Source organism: Fusarium poae, chromosome 3, assembly GCF_019609905.1.
Source record: "Fusarium poae strain DAOMC 252244 chromosome 3, whole genome shotgun sequence".
NCBI classification, from domain to species: Eukaryota; Fungi; Ascomycota; class Sordariomycetes; order Hypocreales; family Nectriaceae; genus Fusarium; species Fusarium poae.
The window spans coordinates 2,571,301-2,591,077 of NC_058401.1; the positions used below are offsets into that span (position 1 = coordinate 2,571,301).

Here is a 19,777-nt window from a genome sequence, read left to right on the forward strand (position 1 = left end):
GAAGGAAACTCCTCACGAGGATCACCTAAAAACCACGTTTGGGGAGGAAGTATAACTAAAAAGGATGATCCTGGAGAGAGGAGAGAGAGAGAGAAAATAGGAAATAAATTCTACCCAAGGAAAAAAAGTCAAAGATTGGTGCTTGCACAGTTTCATGTACAGTACAAAGTAAGGTACACAGGCAGGCTGCATGTTTCTGTCTCCAATTGATGCATTTATTTACAGCCCAGCTTTTCTTACTCTGTACAGACGGCTAACTTCAAAAGCAACCCAAGAGACCCTGCAGATGATCTGACCGATGATTGGCTGGTTAATATTCTGACCGTCCAATTTGAGTCCCGTGTCAGGGGTTAAATAATATTAATATACCTACCTAGCGAAGGGAGAAGGAGAAGAAGTCCAAGGGAAAACGAGCAAGCATTTTTGAGCTTGTAAGGTTCTAGAGAAACAGACAGAAGACCTTGTATGAGCTGATCTGAGACAAGTTTAATACAAGGTTGGTACCTAGCTGTTCTAAGCCTAAAAAGTGATTCAGTTTTTAGCATTTGCATTCAATTTGAGATGCTGTCCAACACTCAGAAGTGTCCAATCCAAACCCAACCATTTTCTTCTATAACTATCACCTAGGTACCTAACATACATACAATGCCAGTGAATCGGAACACGCCAGTAACCTGATGTATATTCAAGCAGCACATGGCAGCACCGCTCCCTACAGCCTAACGTATATCTTGTGGTCGACTGTGGAAATAGTGGAAGAGTTGGGCTCGCCAAACTTGAGAGACGATTGGAGGGTGCATAGTGTTTGATCAGAGCCAGAGAGATAGATGCATGTAAGTACCTAAATAAAATGGGTACCTAGGAATATGGAATTCTAAAACTTTCCCATCCTTTGTTAAAGCCCGATGAATAAAGCTCCCAGTTCTCAGATGAACGTTTTCAAACAATAACTACATCTATTGACCTGTAATCCAGACACCTGGCTGTATAGAAAGGAAAATTGTCTAATATGGTTTCTTCTCATTCATTGACTAATTCATTCATTTTTTTATTTTTTATTTTACCTACCTCTTTGACAACTACTTAATCATATAATAACTCCTTACCTTGGTAGGTTTCACTGCTGAGACCACCAGTGAGTCCAAACTTTCAGGCGGGTGCACGTGATGTCGTCCCTACCGACACACGCGCTTTAGTAGGTTCAGCCTCCAGGCATGTTACTCTCTCTACCCTTTATCCAACATGGACAATATCTCATCACTACCTAGTCTAACATCTATCCCCGCGTAGGTATACTTACAGTCGAGTTGTTTTACACAGATCCTACAGCCTATCTACAACTGAGCCTCCATTTCTTGCTCACTCCCTCTTTTTTCTCTGTACACGCCTCAACCATGGCGTCTCAAACTTCCCCGGACCCGCTGGATGTTCTACAGGCCATGGTCGACGACGTCGTAAGTAGCATACTCTTTCCCATGCGATGAATAACCCAAAACCCTTCACTAACACTTTTTCCAGCTGGTTCACACTGGGAAAGCCCTCAGGGCCTCGCGTAAAGATGTACAGGGCAATGCGCAGTCAAACCAAGCGACACTGAAGTCCAAGTTGCCTGAGTCTATTGATGGCTTCAGAGAAGCCTTACACAAGTTGGAATGGGACATTGTGAGTTCCTTCTAAACCATTTCCACCTCGTCATGTTTCCAATTCTCATGCATGCCTAGATTGATGCCAAATCTGTCTTAATGCGTGACATCAAGAGGATACAGGAGCAAAAACAGCAGCAGCAGCAGCAGCAGCAAAGCCAACAGATCCCAAAACAGCAACCTGTTGCAGCACCTCAGCCCGTTGAGTCTCAGTCCAAGTCACCCATGATTATTGACTTGGAGTCATCGCCACCTCCACCTCCCCAGGACCAGCCCATGACAGAACTCAAGGCTAATAAGCCAGTTGCCCCTTTTCCTGACATGGGCATGGGGCTCCCCGATATCGGTCAATCCGACCAGGTGATGAAGGATGAAGCCAGCCAAAACATGGCTTTAACTACAGCTTCCGAGCAGCCCAAGACGAAGAGCAGCGTCTCTCCGGCGCCTACTGCGACTGCTGCCGTCGCCCCCATGGCCCCAATGCCGGTCATGGAACAAAAGTCATTAGACAACCACAATAGTGACGTGATGGACCTTACCGCTGATGGACCTCACTCAGAATTAAACTTTACAAATATGCAGTTTACGTTGGCTCCGACAAATAACGACTCGCAAGATCCATCTACCACGCAGGAGACATCGTTTGATCTGGCAACATTTGCTCCGCCCGAGGGTAATGATGATATCCTAGGTCTCGACGACCTCTTACCAACCAACAACAATTCACAGGCGAATATATCTCAATTACCTGCTGGCTCTGATGCAAATGAGGCCAAGCAGGAGCCTGCCATGAGTACAGGTAATCAAGGACCATCACAGGGGATGTCCAATGACAATTTGGACTCGGTCTTTGACGATGAAATATTTAACAACCTTGGTACAGGCGGTGGCGGTCTTGCCGACGGGACAGGCGACGCCACTTACGAGGATCTCATCAGGGGCGACGATGATACCAACCTCGACTATATGGGAGACAGCGAATTTGACCAATACTTTTTCGATGGAGAGTAGTATTCCTGATACGTGCGTAGCTGAAGTACATCGTCTTGGAGAGTCGCCATGGCGAAGCAAGGCTTGGCTGGACTACCATTGTGGTCATTTCGATCTGGTCAAAAGTGACCATCCTGCGTTGCCTCTGCTATATATCAGGACGATTGCGTCTTGGTGGAACAAGGAAAAACTGGTTTTGTTCATGGCGTTCTGTCTCTTCTTTTGCTCTTGGGTGGTCTCCAGCTTTCTGAAAGATTCAGAAAATAAAAACGGTTCAGGTGTTTGGGTGTTGGGTTCATCTCAAGATTGGGTTTGCAAGTTAGAATGATGAATTGAAAGGTTTCTATGAGGATAGTGCTAAGTACCACGGATATCATGTTTTGTATATGTACAGAAATCAAGCAGCTCTCGCTAAATGAACAGGCGCTGGACAAAAGTTACAACTCTTCAAGGTTCCACTCCACCTCTTGCTTCTACCTAGGTATAAAACAGCATCTTCGCTATGAATGACAGACAAAAAGAAAGCAGTACGGCGGCTGGCCTGTGACAAACAAAATAATGACAAAAGAAAACGTTCAACATCGTGATTCATTTGAGGTGTTATAACACCATTAGGTCTTGTAAGTCCATGACCAAGGTCTGGGTTTGCGCTCTGGTCATGTGGATGTGGTAGCGGCAGCGCGAGCCTCGAGTTCGCGGCGTTTGGCTAGCAAGCTCTTGAAGGCGCCAATACAGCGAACAAGAGCTTCTTCGTCATGTGCGCAGAAGCGATAGCTCTTCTCCTCGGTAATAACCTGAAGGCAATGCTTCTTGCTCTTGCTGAGAGGATCAAGATCGACAACATTGACGACGGCGGACATTGGCAGAATCCACCTGGCTGTATACTCAGACTCGTCCTTGTAGAGAATAAGGTTACGTGGTCGAAGAACAGCCCACATATCCTTCCATTGGCGCATACCCCTGCGATGACGCAAGAGGTAAAGCCGACCCTGCCAAATTACACGATCAGGGTCCTGTTCAACATTGGATACGCTTATCTGACTTGTCGAGCGGATGCCCTGGCCTGGTCGAGGGACAGTAGGAACGTTGGCGGGTGACTTGGCAGTAAGACTGTCAAAGGAAGAATCTTGAGGACGGAAAGCTTCGCTGTCGGAAAGATCGGAATGCGACGCGAGTTCGGCACCCGACATTCCCGACGACTCAAGTATCGAAGATCTTCTTCTACTACCTGCCGAAGTGACGTATCTTGGGGTAGATGATGCCATTGGTTCCGGTGAGCTTGAAAGGAAACGTTCGTGCTCGTTGCGCTGGTTGCTGTCGATGGGGACTGGTTTCATGCCATTGCTGGACTGTTGCGCAGAACGAGGATGGGCCAAAAACATCTCGTCCTCCTCTTCGTCGATGCGCGCGTCCTTTCTTATCAAGGACATCCATTCTCGGGCATCCTGGGCAGAATCCGCTTGGAAATGATAGTTGCGAGATGGAGAAAAGAGGCCAAAAACGTTTTCGCGCTTGTGCTTGGGATCTTTAAGTTCGGCGACAGCTGTGAGCTCGGACAGATAAAGCTGATGTCGAAGCTTGTCTTCAGTTTCGTTCTTGTATAGAGAAAGAGTATTAGGCCGTAGCACAAGGTAGACACTCTTCCACTTCTATAAAGAAAATAGCAGTCAGTATCATCCAAACCATTTGATGCGCATAGTGCGATGCTCTGAAAGGAAATCAAAGAGAGATAGGTGGCAAAGAAAGGCTGACCTTTGTCTTTTGTGTGCGCTTCTGAACATAACCACTCTTCAAGACGCGGTCAAAATCGAAACATCCATCGTTGTTTACTGGGGAAAAGACAGCTTCAAGATTGGAGCTGCGAGGTCGAGCAGAAATATCGAGTTTGTTGTCAAGCGATGATGCATGGATCGGATGCGCTGCCTTCTGAACAAGTGTTCCGGCCATTGTAGACTATGACTCTGCGTATGGTATCGAGTTGAAGGATGAGGATGAGGACGATAGTAGAGTCACAAACATTGACGGTTCGTGTGGGAAACGGGCGGCGTTTTGTTATGAAGATTGCGCAGCAATTAATCGAGTCGAGCGGTCGGGAATCAGCAGAAGTATAAAAGGTAGAACTCTTGTTGTATAACGTGAAGAGATTGATCGGTTTGTCGAGAGTTGAGAGGCTGGGACCACAAGCAGGGGTGCGAAACCAGGTTATGCCGTAGAGATAGATGCCTGATGCCACAAAAGAACGTCGTGGAAGTTGATGTGCTGAGTCCGTGGACGTGGAACGTAATACTGATGCGGAATATAGTTGGTGAGACTTGAGGAGATGAGTCTGGAACAGGTGGGCGACAATTTGGCAGTGGTTGTTTATTATGGTAGATTGTTTTGTTGACCGTTGCGATAGATTATTTGTTGTCGTTGGGATGAGGAGTACAAAGGTAAGTGCAGGGAAGGGGAGAGTAAAAAGAAGAAGAGGTTGATGGTGGATCTGGACAAGGACAAGGACAAGGAGAGACGATGATGTATTATGAAAAGAAAGGAAACGAGTCTGCCGGTGATGGCTGATCGAATGAGAAGGTTTGAATGACGATTGAATGGAATGAAATGGATGGAATGGTGGGTGTTATGTTTTAATTGCGGGCTTTGTTGCTAATAATATTAGGGAAAAAGGGAAAGGAGAGTGAGTGACGACGGTATGTACTAAGGTACAGGTGCAGGTACAGGTACCTCTGTAGTTTCGATCGGCAACGGGAACGGTGGTTGTTGCAGAATGGTAAGAGGGAGAAAAAACAATGCAATGGATCCAATCCATCCAGTAATGACCGGGCAGTCAAAGCTAAGCAATAAGCCAAGTCGCAGATCTACAGGCCCGGTACTTTTTCGGTACAAGTTGACAGTGCCTGCCAAGGGATAGCAATCGCTAAATTACAGTGACAGCTTTAGGTATTTCTAGCTCGACGCCAAGTATCGGGTGCCATGCAAGGATGTAGGTTGTTGTTGTTAGGTTTGCTCGCACGCAGGTGACTAGGGGAAGGGCGTTTCAGGCTTTCTTGTGAGAAATGATGGTTATTTAGTAGTTAGCGTTGAATTTATTTTGGTCGTCTGTGAACCAAGCAAGCAAAGGCCATGTTTCTTTGCTGATGCACTACAGTACCTAGGTACCTATGTGTACGCGTCCAAGCGGTAACACAGCGGTCAAGACTTTTTGAATCATGGAAATCATAGAAGGAAGCGATCAAACCCTCAGGTAGACATTCGGTATGATAGTTACCTGTCACATCCACCTGCGTAGCAACTGGGTCATCAAACTATCGAAAACGGATACAAATCTTCCATGGTCAATCAATTCCTTTTCGCATCCGGACTCAAACAGCAACCAAGGAATGGTGAGGAGGTCATTCTCAATTAAGGTTCATCATCTTGTTGATCACGTCTCCCGTCAGCCGGGATTACATCAAAGTGGCGGATGTACAAACGATGGCGGCCAAGACCCAGAATCAACCTAATCTGGCTATCTGGCTTCTGCGCCTTGTTGAGAGTGTGAGTCTTATGTATGATGCTGCCCCCCTCCATATCTGTCGATAAGAACTAAGAGGACAAGCTGACCAGGCAGTGCTTCTTTGTAGTGGTGATGTCAAGGCAGATCGTGTAGAACAAGGAGAGAATCAGTTCAAGGCTAGCTCAACAAAAAAAGACATCATTCACTTTCTTTAATGTACCTGGGTATGCTTGTCTACGGTTATTGGACGCCATGCACAACCGTTTTATCTGACATGCATCCACGTACATACTGGTAGGTATTGGTTCAGCTACCTAGACCTGGGCTGCTGGGTTAATACCTAGTCAGTGCATGACCGATAGCAGTCAGACATACGTCGCTTAATCTGATACAAAGCGCTTCGACAAAAAGTCCACAACTTGTGGGCTTTGTCAATGAGACAATGCTCAGCGGCTAATTTATCGAGGCTTGAATATCCAATGCTAAGGCCAGGGACACGAGACCCGTGGTGGAGAACCAAGTTTCATCAAAGCGAAACATTCATCAATAGGGATGTCTCAGGCTGCTATTCTGCACCTGATCATTAATGCCGCCTATCCTAATAAGTTGGGGATAAGACATTATGTATGTCTAAAAAGTGAAAATGTTGGGTTTCTTCTCTAGTGCAATTCTTGTCGGTAGGTATTTTTGCTGCATGACTGAGGTGTTTGTTCATGTTGAGTCATCGGCCAAGCAAGATCGAGAGAACAGAGTAAATGCCAACAACCCAGTCACTAGAATAATACTCTTTATGAGTACCTAAATATCTCTTACTGAAAAGGGTTGGTAGATAATCATACCCAAAACCACCAACATTTGCCATCTTTACCTGCATGTCCAGCCTCGCCAAAAAAATACCTCCTCTTCAGCCATACATCATGACCTCTCACGAACAAATCCAAGATCCAACAGATACAAAGCAAAACATTGCCTCCAAAATAAAACATATTCTGGATGGAACTTGCTTTGCCGTGTCTGATCTTCGGAGGCTGACGGGAGGCACGGCCAACTTCATGTATCATGCTACTCTCAAACAATCATCGTATAGAGATAAATATCAAGAGGGCATCGTGATCAAACATGGCGAGGGCTATGTTGCAACGCATCCGTCCTTCAAGATATCAACTTCCAGATGTGTAAGATAAATATTCGCATCAAGAACGCCCGCTCTCCTCAGCTCTAATGCTAGCACAGGCCATCGAGTATGAATCGCTCGTTCATCTCGCCGCGCTCCCCCCATTACAAACCTCGTATTGTATAATATCAACTCCAAGGCCTTATTACTTCGACCGCGACACCAACACTCAAGTTCAGGAATATCTCCCGCGCGCTCTTTCTCTCAAGGAATACGCTCTTAAGCACTACTATCCATCTTCTCAAACTCACAAGTCACAATGCGATCAGCTTGGCCATGCCCTAGGAGCTTGGCTTCGTGCGTTCCACGGCTGGAGCCAAGAACCTAAGCAAGCCGCCATGCGTGAGACGTTTGCGGGGAATAACGACGGGCAGGGCCTTAAAAACATGATCAATTACCAACAGCTACTGCAGATGGTCGATCAGCACCCAGATGTTCTTGGCGATGCAAGGGACGTTTTCCAGGGTGTCAGCGATCTAGCGGCTGGGGAGCTTCTAGATGAAACAAGTCTCTGCCCTATTCATGGCGACTTTTGGACTGGAAAGTGAGTTTTCTTCATTTGTTCATTGATAGCTATGTTCATAAGCTAACAACTGGCCAGCGTCTTGATTTCGAACGCCCCTGTAACAGGTAGTGATTGTATACCCGTCCGCGTCGTCGACTGGGAACTATCTCAGCTTGGAGTCCGGCCTCTTGATCTTGGCCAGTTTGTAGCCGAGCTCTGGTCGCTGAAGCTATACAGGGACATAGATGCTGGCGAGTGGCTCATCCAGGCTTTTGCTGCTGGTTACGGTTTAGTAGACGATAGCTTTGCATACCGTACAATCATTCAAGTTGGTGTTCATCTCATTTGCTTTGGGCGTTATTGGTCTACGACGCCAGGAGAATTGAGCGAAGGTGGTCAGCAGAAAATCGTGTACGGGATAGGCAAAGAGATTATAGTCAAAGCTTGGAGCAGAGATCGAGAGTATTTTCAAGGACATATTCTTGGTTGTTTATTTGGTTAGCATATAACTATCCATCGCCAATTAATATTTCACAACCTTGATAGAATTTGGGAGTCAGAAAGGTGTGGTAAAATCGTAAGTTCCATTCTCTTTGTATTTGTGGTGATTATACGCCGTGTAAGTGAAGACGTGCCAAGAGTACATGGCTCATCAGGAGCCCAATATCCATAATTTCGAATTATGGTGGCTTATCAAATTAGCAATATTGTATGCTGATAGATCCAGTATATATTCTCCAAGTAATCTTTTTCTGGTGTGTGTCTTGGGTTGTTTTCAGTGACATGTCATGAGGACTATTTCTGGTGGTTTGTGTATGGTCGGGCGAAGGCGGCGAAAATTTCAACTTTTCACAAACTTGACTCCAGCACACATTTTCTGCCCAATACAATTACTCAACACTTAAAACAACTTGTTCCTCGGTACTCTAGCAGAAAACGTCCAACAGACAATTCTATATTGTGCTCTCAGCAACGGCTGTTATTCTCGTCAAATTACTAACCCCGCGCCTGGCATCTACCCTGTATAATCCACCAAACTCATTGATCTCTCTGACTACGATGCCTGCCTCGGACATCAGCCGGCCTTGTAAGAGATGCAAGGCCGAAGACGCTCCATTTCGTCTACGGACAGATCCGACGTGTCGGTAAGTTGCTTACGATCACCTTACCATGAAACCTCATGATATTTGTTCCTCATACTGATGAGTGAGTCAGCGATTGCTACATTCAGTTTGTTACCTACAAACTGAACAGACGTCTTGGTGCTCTTCATAAGGATACACGCTCGTCAAAGGCGCTCACTACTCGGAGACATCTGGCTGGGTTGTCTTTTGGGCCTTCATCAAGTGTCTTGGCTCAGATACTCAGTGAACAGGCTCGTCATCACTCTGAAAACAAGGCATCTTCCCCATATGAACCTGTCATCGTTCACATTGATACGGACTTATCACATGTTGAAGGAGAATCTCCTGCCCAAAAGTTACTCAGCGAATACCGCCGTGCTTTTCCTCACGCCACTTTCGAATGTGTTCCTCTCAAAGAGGTACTGTCTGTAAAGAGTATCGACTGGTCAACTCTACCCCTCGATGCTGGTACCCCTGAAGAAGATGCGTCTGCTCGTCTTCAAAGACTGTTTGATGCCTTGCCTACACTCACCGCACGTAGCGATGTTCTTCGTCTGCTTATTCGTCACCTTCTTCTTCAGAAAGCTCAAGACTTTGCATGCACAGCGCTCCTCTTGGGTCACAGCACTACATCACTCGCCGCGTTGACGCTATCAGAGGTTGCAAACGGACGAGGATTCGCTGTTCCAACGCAGGTTGCCGATGGTATGACCACTGTATGCACATATGAGGCAGTTGAAGGCGGTGCCGCACAAGAGATTAGCCGACTTGACTTTCCGGTCTACTACCCCCTACGCGAGATCTTTCGCAACGAGATGAAACAATATATCGATCTCGTACCCTCGCTAAAGGAAGTTGTCCCTGTCGACCCAGCAGGCACGAAAGCTGGGAGCAGTGTCGTTTCCCATAAGGATTTGAGCATCGAAGAGGTAATGGCCCGATACTTTGAAAGTGTTGAGGAGGGGTATTCTGGTATTGTTGCCAATGTTGTGCGTACGGCTGGGAAGTTGGAGCGAGTTCCTGGCAAGACTTTCTGTGGCAGCTGTGGTATGTCACTTGATGCCGAGGGCGATTCGCGATGGGCGGGTGAGATAGGCGACGATCCTGGAGACGGGCCGAGTGCAGCCGACGCAGGTCGGCTATGTTATGGCTGCAAGAGGTCGATTCACGGGTAGAATAAGAGTCCTCGCAGGTATTGGAATGAATATTCACACTAACATTCAATGCTCTGTACAACATACTGTCTATCATGACTTCAAAAAGGACTCCCCATATGCGCCAAGCCACCTTTTGGTTCCCAAAACCCAATGACCCGGGTGGTGTATGTTCCAATCAATCGATCGTCCTGCCTAGGTGACCGCCCAAATGTATATCTGGAATGTTTTCTCCATTTCGTCGCATACAAGAGGTGCCCATAGTTTCATGCATGTCGGTAACTGTGCCGCCCATTTATGTACGTCTACTCTTCTCAAATTTCTGTCCGATTTCCGTTCTAGGTTGCCATGTCCATTCGGCTAGGGAGGATACGGCCTTCGATCTTTCGTACAAGCTTGTTGGTCTGTTCAGCTAAGCTGAGAGTAAGGATTGTGTGGGGTAGAATTCGTGCAAGATGAGGGAAGAATCCTTTGTATAGAGCGAAAATACCCTCGGAGCGGATGGTCTTTGCGAAACAGTCGGCGGCGCTTGTGTAAAGATTACCGTTCTGATTATACATACGGGACATGACCGTATCTATCATAGGAGTGTTAGTAAATAGAGTAGGTAGTGGTTAACAGGGGAGACTTGCCAGGAGGATGCATCACACAGCAGACGACAAAACCGCTGATGGCGCTAGAAGCCAGATGCAGACCGGGACCCTCCTCCATGCCAAGATGGCGAACCAAACGTCGCTTTGCAAAGAAGTATGTCGGAAGCTGAACTGAACTACCGAAGGCGGTTCGGATCATAGCAGCTTGCACACCACGGTAGAGACCACCAACACCCTCAGTACTGTAAATAGACTTGAAGCCATGCCATGCGCCCGTGTAATGGTGCTGAGTACCAACCGGCCTGAATTTCGAGAAGCTCTGAAGACGGGTCTTTACAAGGAAGAATGGACTGCCAGCCGCGGCACCGATAACTCCGGAAGCTGCACCGCAGAACATGTTGATGCCCAGATTTTGAGCATTTCCATCTTTGAAGAAGAATTTGGCGAGCGCATTACGCATGGGATCATAGAAGCCCAGACGGCAGCCATTGAGGAGGATTTGATAGATATAGGCAGCGCCGATACCGCGGTAAATTTTCCTAAATCCTTCGTTGCGTACAATAACGCTCACGCCGTGGATCGGTCCTCTGTAGTGGTGAGGCTGGTGGCCCTTATTCTGAAGTTCGCCTTGCAACTGCATGCTACAAGACATTCACATGTTAGCCGTGGGTTCTAATTAAGTCGCGAGGCGTTGGGAAGCCTTAAACTTACCGAATTTTAACTGTCTCAAACGGGTGTGTCGCGGTTACAGCGCCGCAGGCCGCGATGCCGCCAGCAATGAAGGCGCTGTCGTCATAAGGTCAGCGCAAGAACGGGGCCATAACGGGGGCATTGATAAGCGCAAGCATTGGGAAAAAGCTTACCCAACGGTGGTTGACATGGCCCCGAGCTCTCCAAACACGAGGAGGCGGCTGTCGATTGCGAGTAGAAGGTTATATAAGTGGGAAAAGCTGGGAGGGGATAAGGTCCCTAAAGGGTCGGAGAGCTCGGGTGAGAGAGCTTGTCTCAACAATCGGCCACTCGAAGGAGGTTAGGAACAAAATATGAAAGGTTGTTTAAGTAAAGTTCAAGAACAAGATTTTGGGAGCGTAGAAAAGAAGGGTTTCACTCCGTCACCAGCGGCTTCGGACCCTTTCTTACTTTAGTTGTACCTATAGCGGCGCGGAAATTGTCAGCGTACACAAATGAAGTAGTTACCACTTCCTAAGTGCGCCGAAAAGGTTCAAGCTTCCTACGTAATAATAAATGGAAAATATGGAATCTCTATATGGGTCTGGTCAAAGACAAATATATATATATATATTATTGGGTGCCATTTCATGTAAGGCCTACCTACCACGTCTTTAGGTGCCCCAGATACCTACATGTAAGACGCCGACCCTGACTCGGCATGTATTTACTACTTCCTAGGTACTCTGCAAAGTCTGCTTATCCTCGGTCAGCTAATGGAACCATAAGCCGGTAAGATCCATGGCATTGGTATTGCAGCGAAATATAGGTGTCTACAGCAGCATGCCAGCTCCATGGACTCTAGCTGCTATTTTTTTTTGTACTGCAAGCATTTCGGCATGCCGACGTCGGCGGTCGTTTTTTCGCGGGGAGGGCTGCGGGTCCTTGCGTCAATGAGTAGGGCCGCTGTAAAACCCCTGAATAGAGGAAAAGAAAGTGATGTGATTTGCTAGAATGTCAATTCCTTGGTCTATGACGCTAGGGCTAAAGGGATGTAGAATGGAACCTATCCTTTTTTTCCCTTCCACGGAGCGGCTTTACGGTTTGCTACGGCTCGCGCGTTTATATGCGGTCGTCGAATCTAATTATACCGAGGACATGAATTGATTATTGTTTATTAGGAATTGATACGTAGGGGTTATTTTATTGAAAAGTGACATTGACGACGAAAGAAGTTCAAAGCTTGGGTCATTGAGATGCTCATATCCCATGCAGCCTGGACATGAAAGATTATGCCCTAAAGCAATGCTGAAGACTGGACTGGAAGAGATGGATGGGATGCCTTTTCAGGTACGTACCTCAGAGGCTGGCTGCACCCCACAAAAAGTGCACCCCTCCAGCTACTAAGGTAAGAGAGCTTGGTTGCAAAAGATCCATTTCCCATCGCAAAACATCAAATTGAGTTGAACACTACCTACCTAAATTGAAGTCGCGGTCAACAGCATTCTCGCCCAACACCACCAGATAGACCACTTCGCTATATACATTGGTACCAGTAGCTGTACACGACTTGACCGTTTTTATCGTCACTACTCGCGACACTTTTCGACCGAAGCAATTGACGCGGACGGCTTTGGCTTTGTTTTGAGTTCTTGATATCATCCCACAGGCAGCCGCTTCGCATATCTATTCATAATGTCTTTGACACCCATGGATATTGATCGTTCTAATACACCGAATGGAGCATCGCTTAATATTCACCGCACCATTGGTACTACTGCTTCAGTCTCCAACCTGTCCGATGTCATAGGCAACTTTCGGCCCACCAAGGTAAGCTCAGCACCCAAGGCACGATAACCCATTATAACAAATTCAATCAACTGACCTGCTACTCGTTTCATTTAGCTATTCCGACGGGATGACATTAAGGACAACCGACCACAGCCTCATGTGCTATCCCTCGACTACGACGATGAAGGCGAGTACGTTATGGCTTCAGCCAGCGACGAAACGATACAGATTTACCACGTCAAAGAAGGCCGCCATGATAAGAGCCTGGTTAGCAAAAAGTACGGCGTGAAGCTTGCCAAATTCACACATACAAATTCGAGCATCATATATGCTAGCACAAAACAAAATGGTAGGATGTTTGTTACCATAGAGCGATGACCAGAAAATATGCTAACTAGTCGCGATTTAGATGCCATCCGATACCTCGCCACGCACGACAATTCCTTCATCCGGTACTTTGACGGTCACGAAGGGGCTGTGACATCATTGGCTGTCCATCCTGGCAGTGACAATTTCATATCATGCTCCCAGGACAACACCGTGCTTCTATGGGACACACAGACCAAAAACTACCAGGGCAAACTCTTCCTTAGGTCACCCTACCTCGCTGCGTACGATCCGTCAGGGACAGTCTTTGCTGTGGCTTGTGTCAGCAGCGGTACAGTTTTACTCTACGACGCACGAAACTACGACAAGGCTCCTTTTGCGACGGTTGACATTGTTGAGCAATGCAGAAAAGTAGGCTCGCAGTGCCTTAACAAGGGTTGGACGACACTGGAGTTCTCCAATGACGGTAAATCACTGCTAGTTGGAACTCGCGGCAGTGGTCACTTCCTACTCGACGCCTTCGAGGGCACACTGAAGGCATATCTCCACAAACCGAACGGCGGAACTCGGCGGTTGGCAGTTGGAGAGGCGGCACAGTCTGGCGGTGATGCGTCCAATGTCGAGAGTAGCGGTGAGTGCTGCTTTGCTCCAGATGGCCGTTATGTCCTCAGCGGCTCCAAGAAAGACGTCTTGGTCTGGGACACCATGGCTGCTCCAGACGATAACAAAGTACTGCAACCAAGCTGGACATTGCCTGATAAGAGAGAGGCTGCCGTCCTGGCTTTCAACCCACGGTACAACTTTTTTGCCACGGCTGATCAGGAGCTGTTATTTTGGCTACCCGATCCTCATGCCTAAGCAAAATGCAAAATGCAAAATGCAAAATGCAAAATGCAAAATGCAAAATGCAAAATGCAAAATGCAAAATGCAAAATGCAAAATGAATTGTCTGGGTACGCTGGAACAATGAATAGGTAGGCATCGGAAGATGAGAATCGCTTGTATTTAAATGATCTGGAGTAAACAATTGATACCCCTATATTATTAAAGGACTATGATAAGTAGCTCTTTTTATACTTTTATACCCAATTAAGTGTACTTAATTAGTCCCTCCTCCCAACGAACTAATAAGTATAAACCTACGAGCTGTATAAGTTTACTACTTACCTACTTTATATACTAGCTTTTCTGCACTAATCTGCCTCATCCACTCCTCATCTCTATTCTGCAAGCGATCCTCCCTATTACTCCCACCTAGCAGAATGAGCCCATCAAGAGGGATTCGCTCAAGCCCACCTGGCATCAGACGTATTGGATTTGGAACCAGCGGCTGACCCTTGGACAACCATTTGTAAAAGGCAGTGGCAAAAGCTCGGGCAGGACGTGAAGCTGGGAGATTCATGCCATAATACTGGACCTCGACTCCAAATGCCTCCCAAACTGCCCCATATATCGGATTACCGACTATGTGTTTGGTATCAAAAGCTCCGCCCTCAAACGACCGGACGATGGCCATGCGGCCACCCTCCTTGAGTAGTTTACTTGTCGAACTGACAGTCAACCCCTCTGCGATGCAGTCGTAAACATAGTCCACTCCTTTCCCACCGGTTGCATGGCGAATTTTCTCAGGCCAATCTGTTTCCTTGTAGTCGAACAATGAGTGGTAGCTGTATGGGGCGCTTTTCAGCATCGGAAATCGAGCTCGACTCGCCGTGCCAATGAGAACAACCCTGAAGCCCCTTGAGGCAGCAGCATGGTGGACCAACTGAGCTGCGTACATGCCAACGGACGTGGACGCCCCGTATATCAAGAAGTATAAAGGTTGTTCCGCGGTGGTTTGCCGAATAGCCAAGCCTTGGGCCACGGTCTGGATATCTTGCTCTGAGTAGGGAAATGGTGCTGGAAGTTGAAGGCGATAGAAGAGAGCTTGGGCTGCGGTCAAGGCGCACAAGGACACTGTTGAAGCTTCCTGCAGGCTCATAGTCTCTGGCAAGGTCCAGAGAAGATCTGATGGACAGGCGAGATACTCTGCAAACGCCCCAGGACGTTCGTTTATACTGCTGGCGCCTTGTAGAAACCCTGCCACTCTGGTTCCAGGCCGTAGGTGGCCCGCGTTGCTCTCTATAATGGTACCGGCCCAGTCGCTGCCTACTGTGCGGCCGGTTTTACCCAGGGGCTCCGAAACGTAGAGGGAGTCTACTGGGTTCAATGCAACATATTGCACGCGGACCAGGACTTCGTTCTCCCCAGCTACCGGTTTTGGGATGCTTTGAACCGAAGCCGTTCTGCGCTCGGCATCTAGAACAAGTGCTTTCATTGTGTTGTTTTCCATTCTTATCATGTTTCAGAGTGCTACAGTTGTAAGTATATAGTCAAGTCCAGCAAGTTGTCTGCAATTTATAGTCGAGAGAAGACATTCCCCAGAGGTAGCTCCTACAAGACAGCAGATTAATAATATCTTATGCTTTGTAAGCTACCATACAGGATTACTAGTAAAAGTTGATCTTGTTGGTTCTTGAATTGGAGCTAGTATTACATATACGAGTTTCTGAATTAGGTATGAGTGCACAAAACTGCCCACCATGCAGCTACATTAGGTGCTAGATCGTCTAACAGTTACATTGTAAGATTGCTTAATATTTGTATATTGTTATGGATCACATCTTGGTGTAAGCACCACGTAACAGATTATATAGAACGTCGCAGATGGACTGATAGAGTCAACAGCCCGGCCGTTACACGATCCACTGTTAGCCTAAGTAAGACCTTACCAACTTATTATTTCCTGCGTCATGACCCATTCTCCCCCTCGGAGCCTCAAAGATCCAACGGTCGCTTTATTCTCATGGTTATGGAATACTATATATCGCTGACGAATTGTGGCCCAGGCGTCTGCAGCGCTGGGAAACAAAAGGGCATACTCATCCTCAAGCTCCCGGCTCCATTGTACAAGAGCGAGCGCGGCACGGCTGTCCCAAAGTCCATCTACTTGTAGATTGAATGTGCTTAGCAGTCTCTCTGCATCCGCACGGATATCAGGATTTCGGCACTTGTATCCGCACACTAGTTTGTGAGTAAGCACTGGCATTCCTAAAGAACAAACCCCTTAAAAGACTCACAGAATAATGCAAACACCGGGCTACAAATCGTGAATGGCGTTATCTTGGTAATGCATGCCCTCGGTAGTTGGCCTACCAGTATTATAATCTCTTCGAAATAGGACTCTACATTCACGAGACCTTCATAGTCGGTACACTGCGAGGCTTTGACGCTTGTGTAGGCCACTATCCACTGCATTCGGAGCAGCAAGGCATGCGAGAAACACCTAGAATTGTCGTGGTATCGCTTGCGCGCGTCCTGTGATGTGCGCTCAAATGCGTTTTCCCATGCATGGAGGAGAACCAGCAGACCAGCTCTCAAGTTCAGCCAAGCTTCGTCTGTGGCAAATCCTGAGACATCACCTCGGTAGGCGCGTGTGGCATCCAGGAGACCCTTGTAGATTGTGTCCAGCCATCGCGCCGCGTCCATAAGGCTCTTGAAGGACTCTGGTATCCAACCCACAGGTAACTTGGGCGTGGGGCGAGGACTTGAGGTAGCTTGCCACAGCGACTGAGCCTGTAGGGCGAGATGGGAGTGGGAAATCATAGTTAGCCGTTGGAAGATTTGTATGATCAGGCCATCGACCGCAAAAGGGTCTGGTGAGTCCGAGCAAGCAGCAAGTTCAGCCTGCGGACATAGCGAGTGAAGGAATTGCTGAAGTATGCGAAGGCCATGGAAGATGTGATTATGTACTGCATGGCGGTTACCGTCGAGAATATCAAAGCATATGAAAAGGACACAACACAGTAGCACTGTGCGTATCGTCGTTCTGTTCAAGGAGGAGCTGACAACGTTGCGTAATGCAACGATGTACCTGCTAATAGCCTCATCATAAGCAGGCGTCCCGGCAGCTCTGCTGCCAAGCAACAGAGCGTGTCTCTCATCTAGGGCCATTTTTAGACATCCAACAGCTAACATGGCTTCTCGGATGGCCGGGTTCGTAAAGCTGAGTTGCGTGATTGCGGACGAACACAGCCCGGATAGATCATCGCCGCAGATGATGTTGCCAAACTGCACCCAGGCCTCGAAATATCTTTGTTCGCATTGTGATTTGAAGAAGTGTTGGCTGAATGGTTGAAAAGGGACCTCGGTGGACGATTTTGTTTTGGGACTTGCATGACTTACGGCCATCATTGATTGGAGTTCGGTGTCGTCTGTGCTATAGCCTTCACAGAAACCTCGCCACTTTAAACATTTCCTACAGTGTGGTTTCGCCTCATCACATCGTATATGCCTCTTTCTTCACCGTAGTTAGGATAGCTGGCATCGTCTGTTATGGTTTGATAGAAGACTTACTTGCCTGGACTCGTCGGTCAGCTGTGCTGGGGGAGTGGGCAAAAGCTAGTATGCTCACATATTATACATCCAGTGCGGACCTTGGGTGCACCTTTCCGGGATAGTCTTGACGGCGGTTTGATACAGAATTTGCTCATCATGCCTTTTAAATCGTCTTCTGGGGAATAAGACTCCTTCTCACAAGCCAGCACAGATGAGATGTTCGTGTTGACAGACATCCTTTACTTGGTTTTAAGCAGTGAAATCTGGAGTATTGTAATGTGCCTGTCCAGTATAATGTCAAATATCGAGTTGATATTGTAAATATTAAGAACTTAGTACTGTGCATTTTTACTTTGTTGATAGTAATCTGATTTACCTACGGTAGGTACTTGTGGTTGATATTACGTTGAGCCACTAAGAAACTATCAGATGCACTTCGATGCGACTAACGATATTCAGAAACTCGTAGCTGCGCCCCACACTGACTTCCCATCGGCAAACGTTCGATGAGGCTAGTCCACATTGGGAAACTCGTAGATGCGCTCCACACTGACTCCCAACAGTGTAAGTTGTAACGTAACCACCTCTGTGTTGCTTTAGCACTCTTTGCAGTATTGACTTGGACACATGATTTTGAGAATAGCCATGGGCTGTTACGCGTGTTAGGTAGTGCTTACTGCGAAGCTGCAGTATTCCATAGGATTGGTCAGTTAATGACAATTCGACCGGCGAACCGTTAGAAATCTCGGAGCTACGGCATGACGCTTCACGAAGCCATATGCGGCGATTTGTACCTATATAAAGCGTCATGTTATCCAAGTCTTAATCCGTCAGTCGCCTTCAACATCATCATTCTACTTGGTCCCTCTTACTATTGCCCAACTTCAAAAATATAAGAAAACTCAAAGATCAAACATGTCCGCAAAGTCAACAACACCCGCAGCCACAACGCAGGAGATTGCGCAACATGGCTGGACAGCGATAGCTGTTGACAGCGAAGCCATCTTCAAGGGCAAGGACTATCTGCACAAACCAGACACTGTCAGTATGGAGGAGATGCCATTCCCACACGACGATCCCATTGTCCAAAAGGTCTACGAACATGTCAAGGAGAAACTTCCGACGCTGGTGTTCAACCACTCGATGCGAGTCTACCACTTTAGCATTGTCATTCTGAAATACCAGTTTCCTGAGTTTGCCCAGGACCTTTCACACAGCACCATCGCCCTTGCAGCACTTCTGCACGACATTGGCACCGTCGACGAGTTCATCACGTCGACTCTGCTGTCCTTTGAGTGGTGGGGGGGCTACCACAGCCTGCGACTTCTCGAGAAGCACGGAGCGAGCTCGCAGCAGGCCGAGGCAGTAGCTGAGGCCATCATCAGACATCAGGACATTGGCACCGAAGGCACAATTACGTTCCTTGGCCAGCTACTTCAGCTCTCCACAATCTACGACAACATGGGATTTCGCCCCGAGCTCGTTGATCACGCCACGCGGAGCGCTTTGGTTTCTGCCTTCCCACGAACTGTTACGGGTGTGGACGGGACGCATGACACTTGGAGCCACTGCTTCGCGTCCACCATCCGAAAGGAAAATGGTCTGAAGCCGTGGGCTCATACTACTCATCTGGGAGAGTCCGCTTTCCCCGAAGGCGTACTGGCCAATGGAGAGAAAGGCTTAATGAGCGAGTACGAGAAGTAAGGGAATAGTCACGAGGCCGGCGGCAGTTATTCAGGCCTGCAGGAGAACATCGAGAGTTTAGTTATTATATAGCCGCAACGCTCTATATATCACATATTACTTATATGGTTACTTAATGTTCGTTTGTGTCTATCACATTTTGCAAAGATTGGACTTCGGAAATCGTGAAAACCCACCAGGTAGCTCCCTATTTAACTCAAGCAGATTTTAAGCGTTGTGCACCCAATCTATCC

The 19,777-nt window shown here is 47.4% G+C and overlaps 9 protein-coding genes across 9 annotated transcripts; 5 read left to right on the forward strand and 4 right to left on the reverse strand.

Moving 5' to 3' along the window:
• Positions 1-1,394: 1,394 nt before the first annotated feature.
• On the forward strand, positions 1,395-2,654 carry FPOAC1_008252 (uncharacterized protein; the record flags this gene model as incomplete). The annotated part of the gene is made up of 3 exons (XM_044852697.1): positions 1,395-1,454; positions 1,519-1,662; positions 1,722-2,654. 3 exons carry the CDS (start codon positions 1,395-1,397, stop codon positions 2,652-2,654), a joined length of 1,137 nt encoding a protein of 378 aa, XP_044705367.1.
• Positions 2,655-3,289: 635 nt separating this feature from the next.
• FPOAC1_008253 (uncharacterized protein) lies at positions 3,290-4,580 on the reverse strand (the record flags this gene model as incomplete). The annotated part of the gene is made up of 2 exons (XM_044852698.1): positions 3,290-4,282; positions 4,386-4,580. 2 exons carry the CDS (start codon positions 4,578-4,580, stop codon positions 3,290-3,292), a joined length of 1,188 nt encoding a protein of 395 aa, XP_044705368.1.
• A 2,463-nt stretch (positions 4,581-7,043) lies between these two features.
• Positions 7,044-8,307, forward strand: FPOAC1_008254 (uncharacterized protein; the record flags this gene model as incomplete). The annotated part of the gene is made up of 3 exons (XM_044852699.1): positions 7,044-7,301; positions 7,360-7,844; positions 7,902-8,307. The coding sequence occupies 3 exons, from the start codon at positions 7,044-7,046 to the stop codon at positions 8,305-8,307; spliced, it is 1,149 nt and encodes a 382-aa protein (XP_044705369.1).
• A 557-nt stretch (positions 8,308-8,864) lies between these two features.
• FPOAC1_008255 (uncharacterized protein) lies at positions 8,865-10,104 on the forward strand (the record flags this gene model as incomplete). The annotated part of the gene is made up of 2 exons (XM_044852700.1): positions 8,865-8,950; positions 9,021-10,104. 2 exons carry the CDS (start codon positions 8,865-8,867, stop codon positions 10,102-10,104), a joined length of 1,170 nt encoding a protein of 389 aa, XP_044705370.1.
• Positions 10,105-10,421: 317 nt separating this feature from the next.
• Positions 10,422-11,556, reverse strand: FPOAC1_008256 (uncharacterized protein; the record flags this gene model as incomplete). The annotated part of the gene is made up of 4 exons (XM_044852701.1): positions 10,422-10,660; positions 10,734-11,317; positions 11,388-11,462; positions 11,540-11,556. 4 exons carry the CDS (start codon positions 11,554-11,556, stop codon positions 10,422-10,424), a joined length of 915 nt encoding a protein of 304 aa, XP_044705371.1.
• A 1,484-nt stretch (positions 11,557-13,040) lies between these two features.
• On the forward strand, positions 13,041-14,321 carry FPOAC1_008257 (uncharacterized protein; the record flags this gene model as incomplete). Its single annotated transcript, XM_044852702.1, has 3 exons — positions 13,041-13,175; positions 13,251-13,485; positions 13,546-14,321. 3 exons carry the CDS (start codon positions 13,041-13,043, stop codon positions 14,319-14,321), a joined length of 1,146 nt encoding a protein of 381 aa, XP_044705372.1.
• A 301-nt stretch (positions 14,322-14,622) lies between these two features.
• Positions 14,623-15,804, reverse strand: FPOAC1_008258 (uncharacterized protein; the record flags this gene model as incomplete). The annotated part of the gene is made up of 1 exon (XM_044852703.1): positions 14,623-15,804. One exon carries the CDS (start codon positions 15,802-15,804, stop codon positions 14,623-14,625), a length of 1,182 nt encoding a protein of 393 aa, XP_044705373.1.
• A 694-nt stretch (positions 15,805-16,498) lies between these two features.
• FPOAC1_008259 (uncharacterized protein) lies at positions 16,499-17,696 on the reverse strand (the record flags this gene model as incomplete). The annotated part of the gene is made up of 4 exons (XM_044852704.1): positions 16,499-16,526; positions 16,583-16,602; positions 16,659-17,585; positions 17,688-17,696. The coding sequence occupies 4 exons, from the start codon at positions 17,694-17,696 to the stop codon at positions 16,499-16,501; spliced, it is 984 nt and encodes a 327-aa protein (XP_044705374.1).
• A 1,059-nt stretch (positions 17,697-18,755) lies between these two features.
• FPOAC1_008260 (uncharacterized protein) lies at positions 18,756-19,544 on the forward strand (the record flags this gene model as incomplete). Its single annotated transcript, XM_044852705.1, has 1 exon — positions 18,756-19,544. One exon carries the CDS (start codon positions 18,756-18,758, stop codon positions 19,542-19,544), a length of 789 nt encoding a protein of 262 aa, XP_044705375.1.
• Between the last annotated feature and the right edge of the window lie 233 nt (positions 19,545-19,777).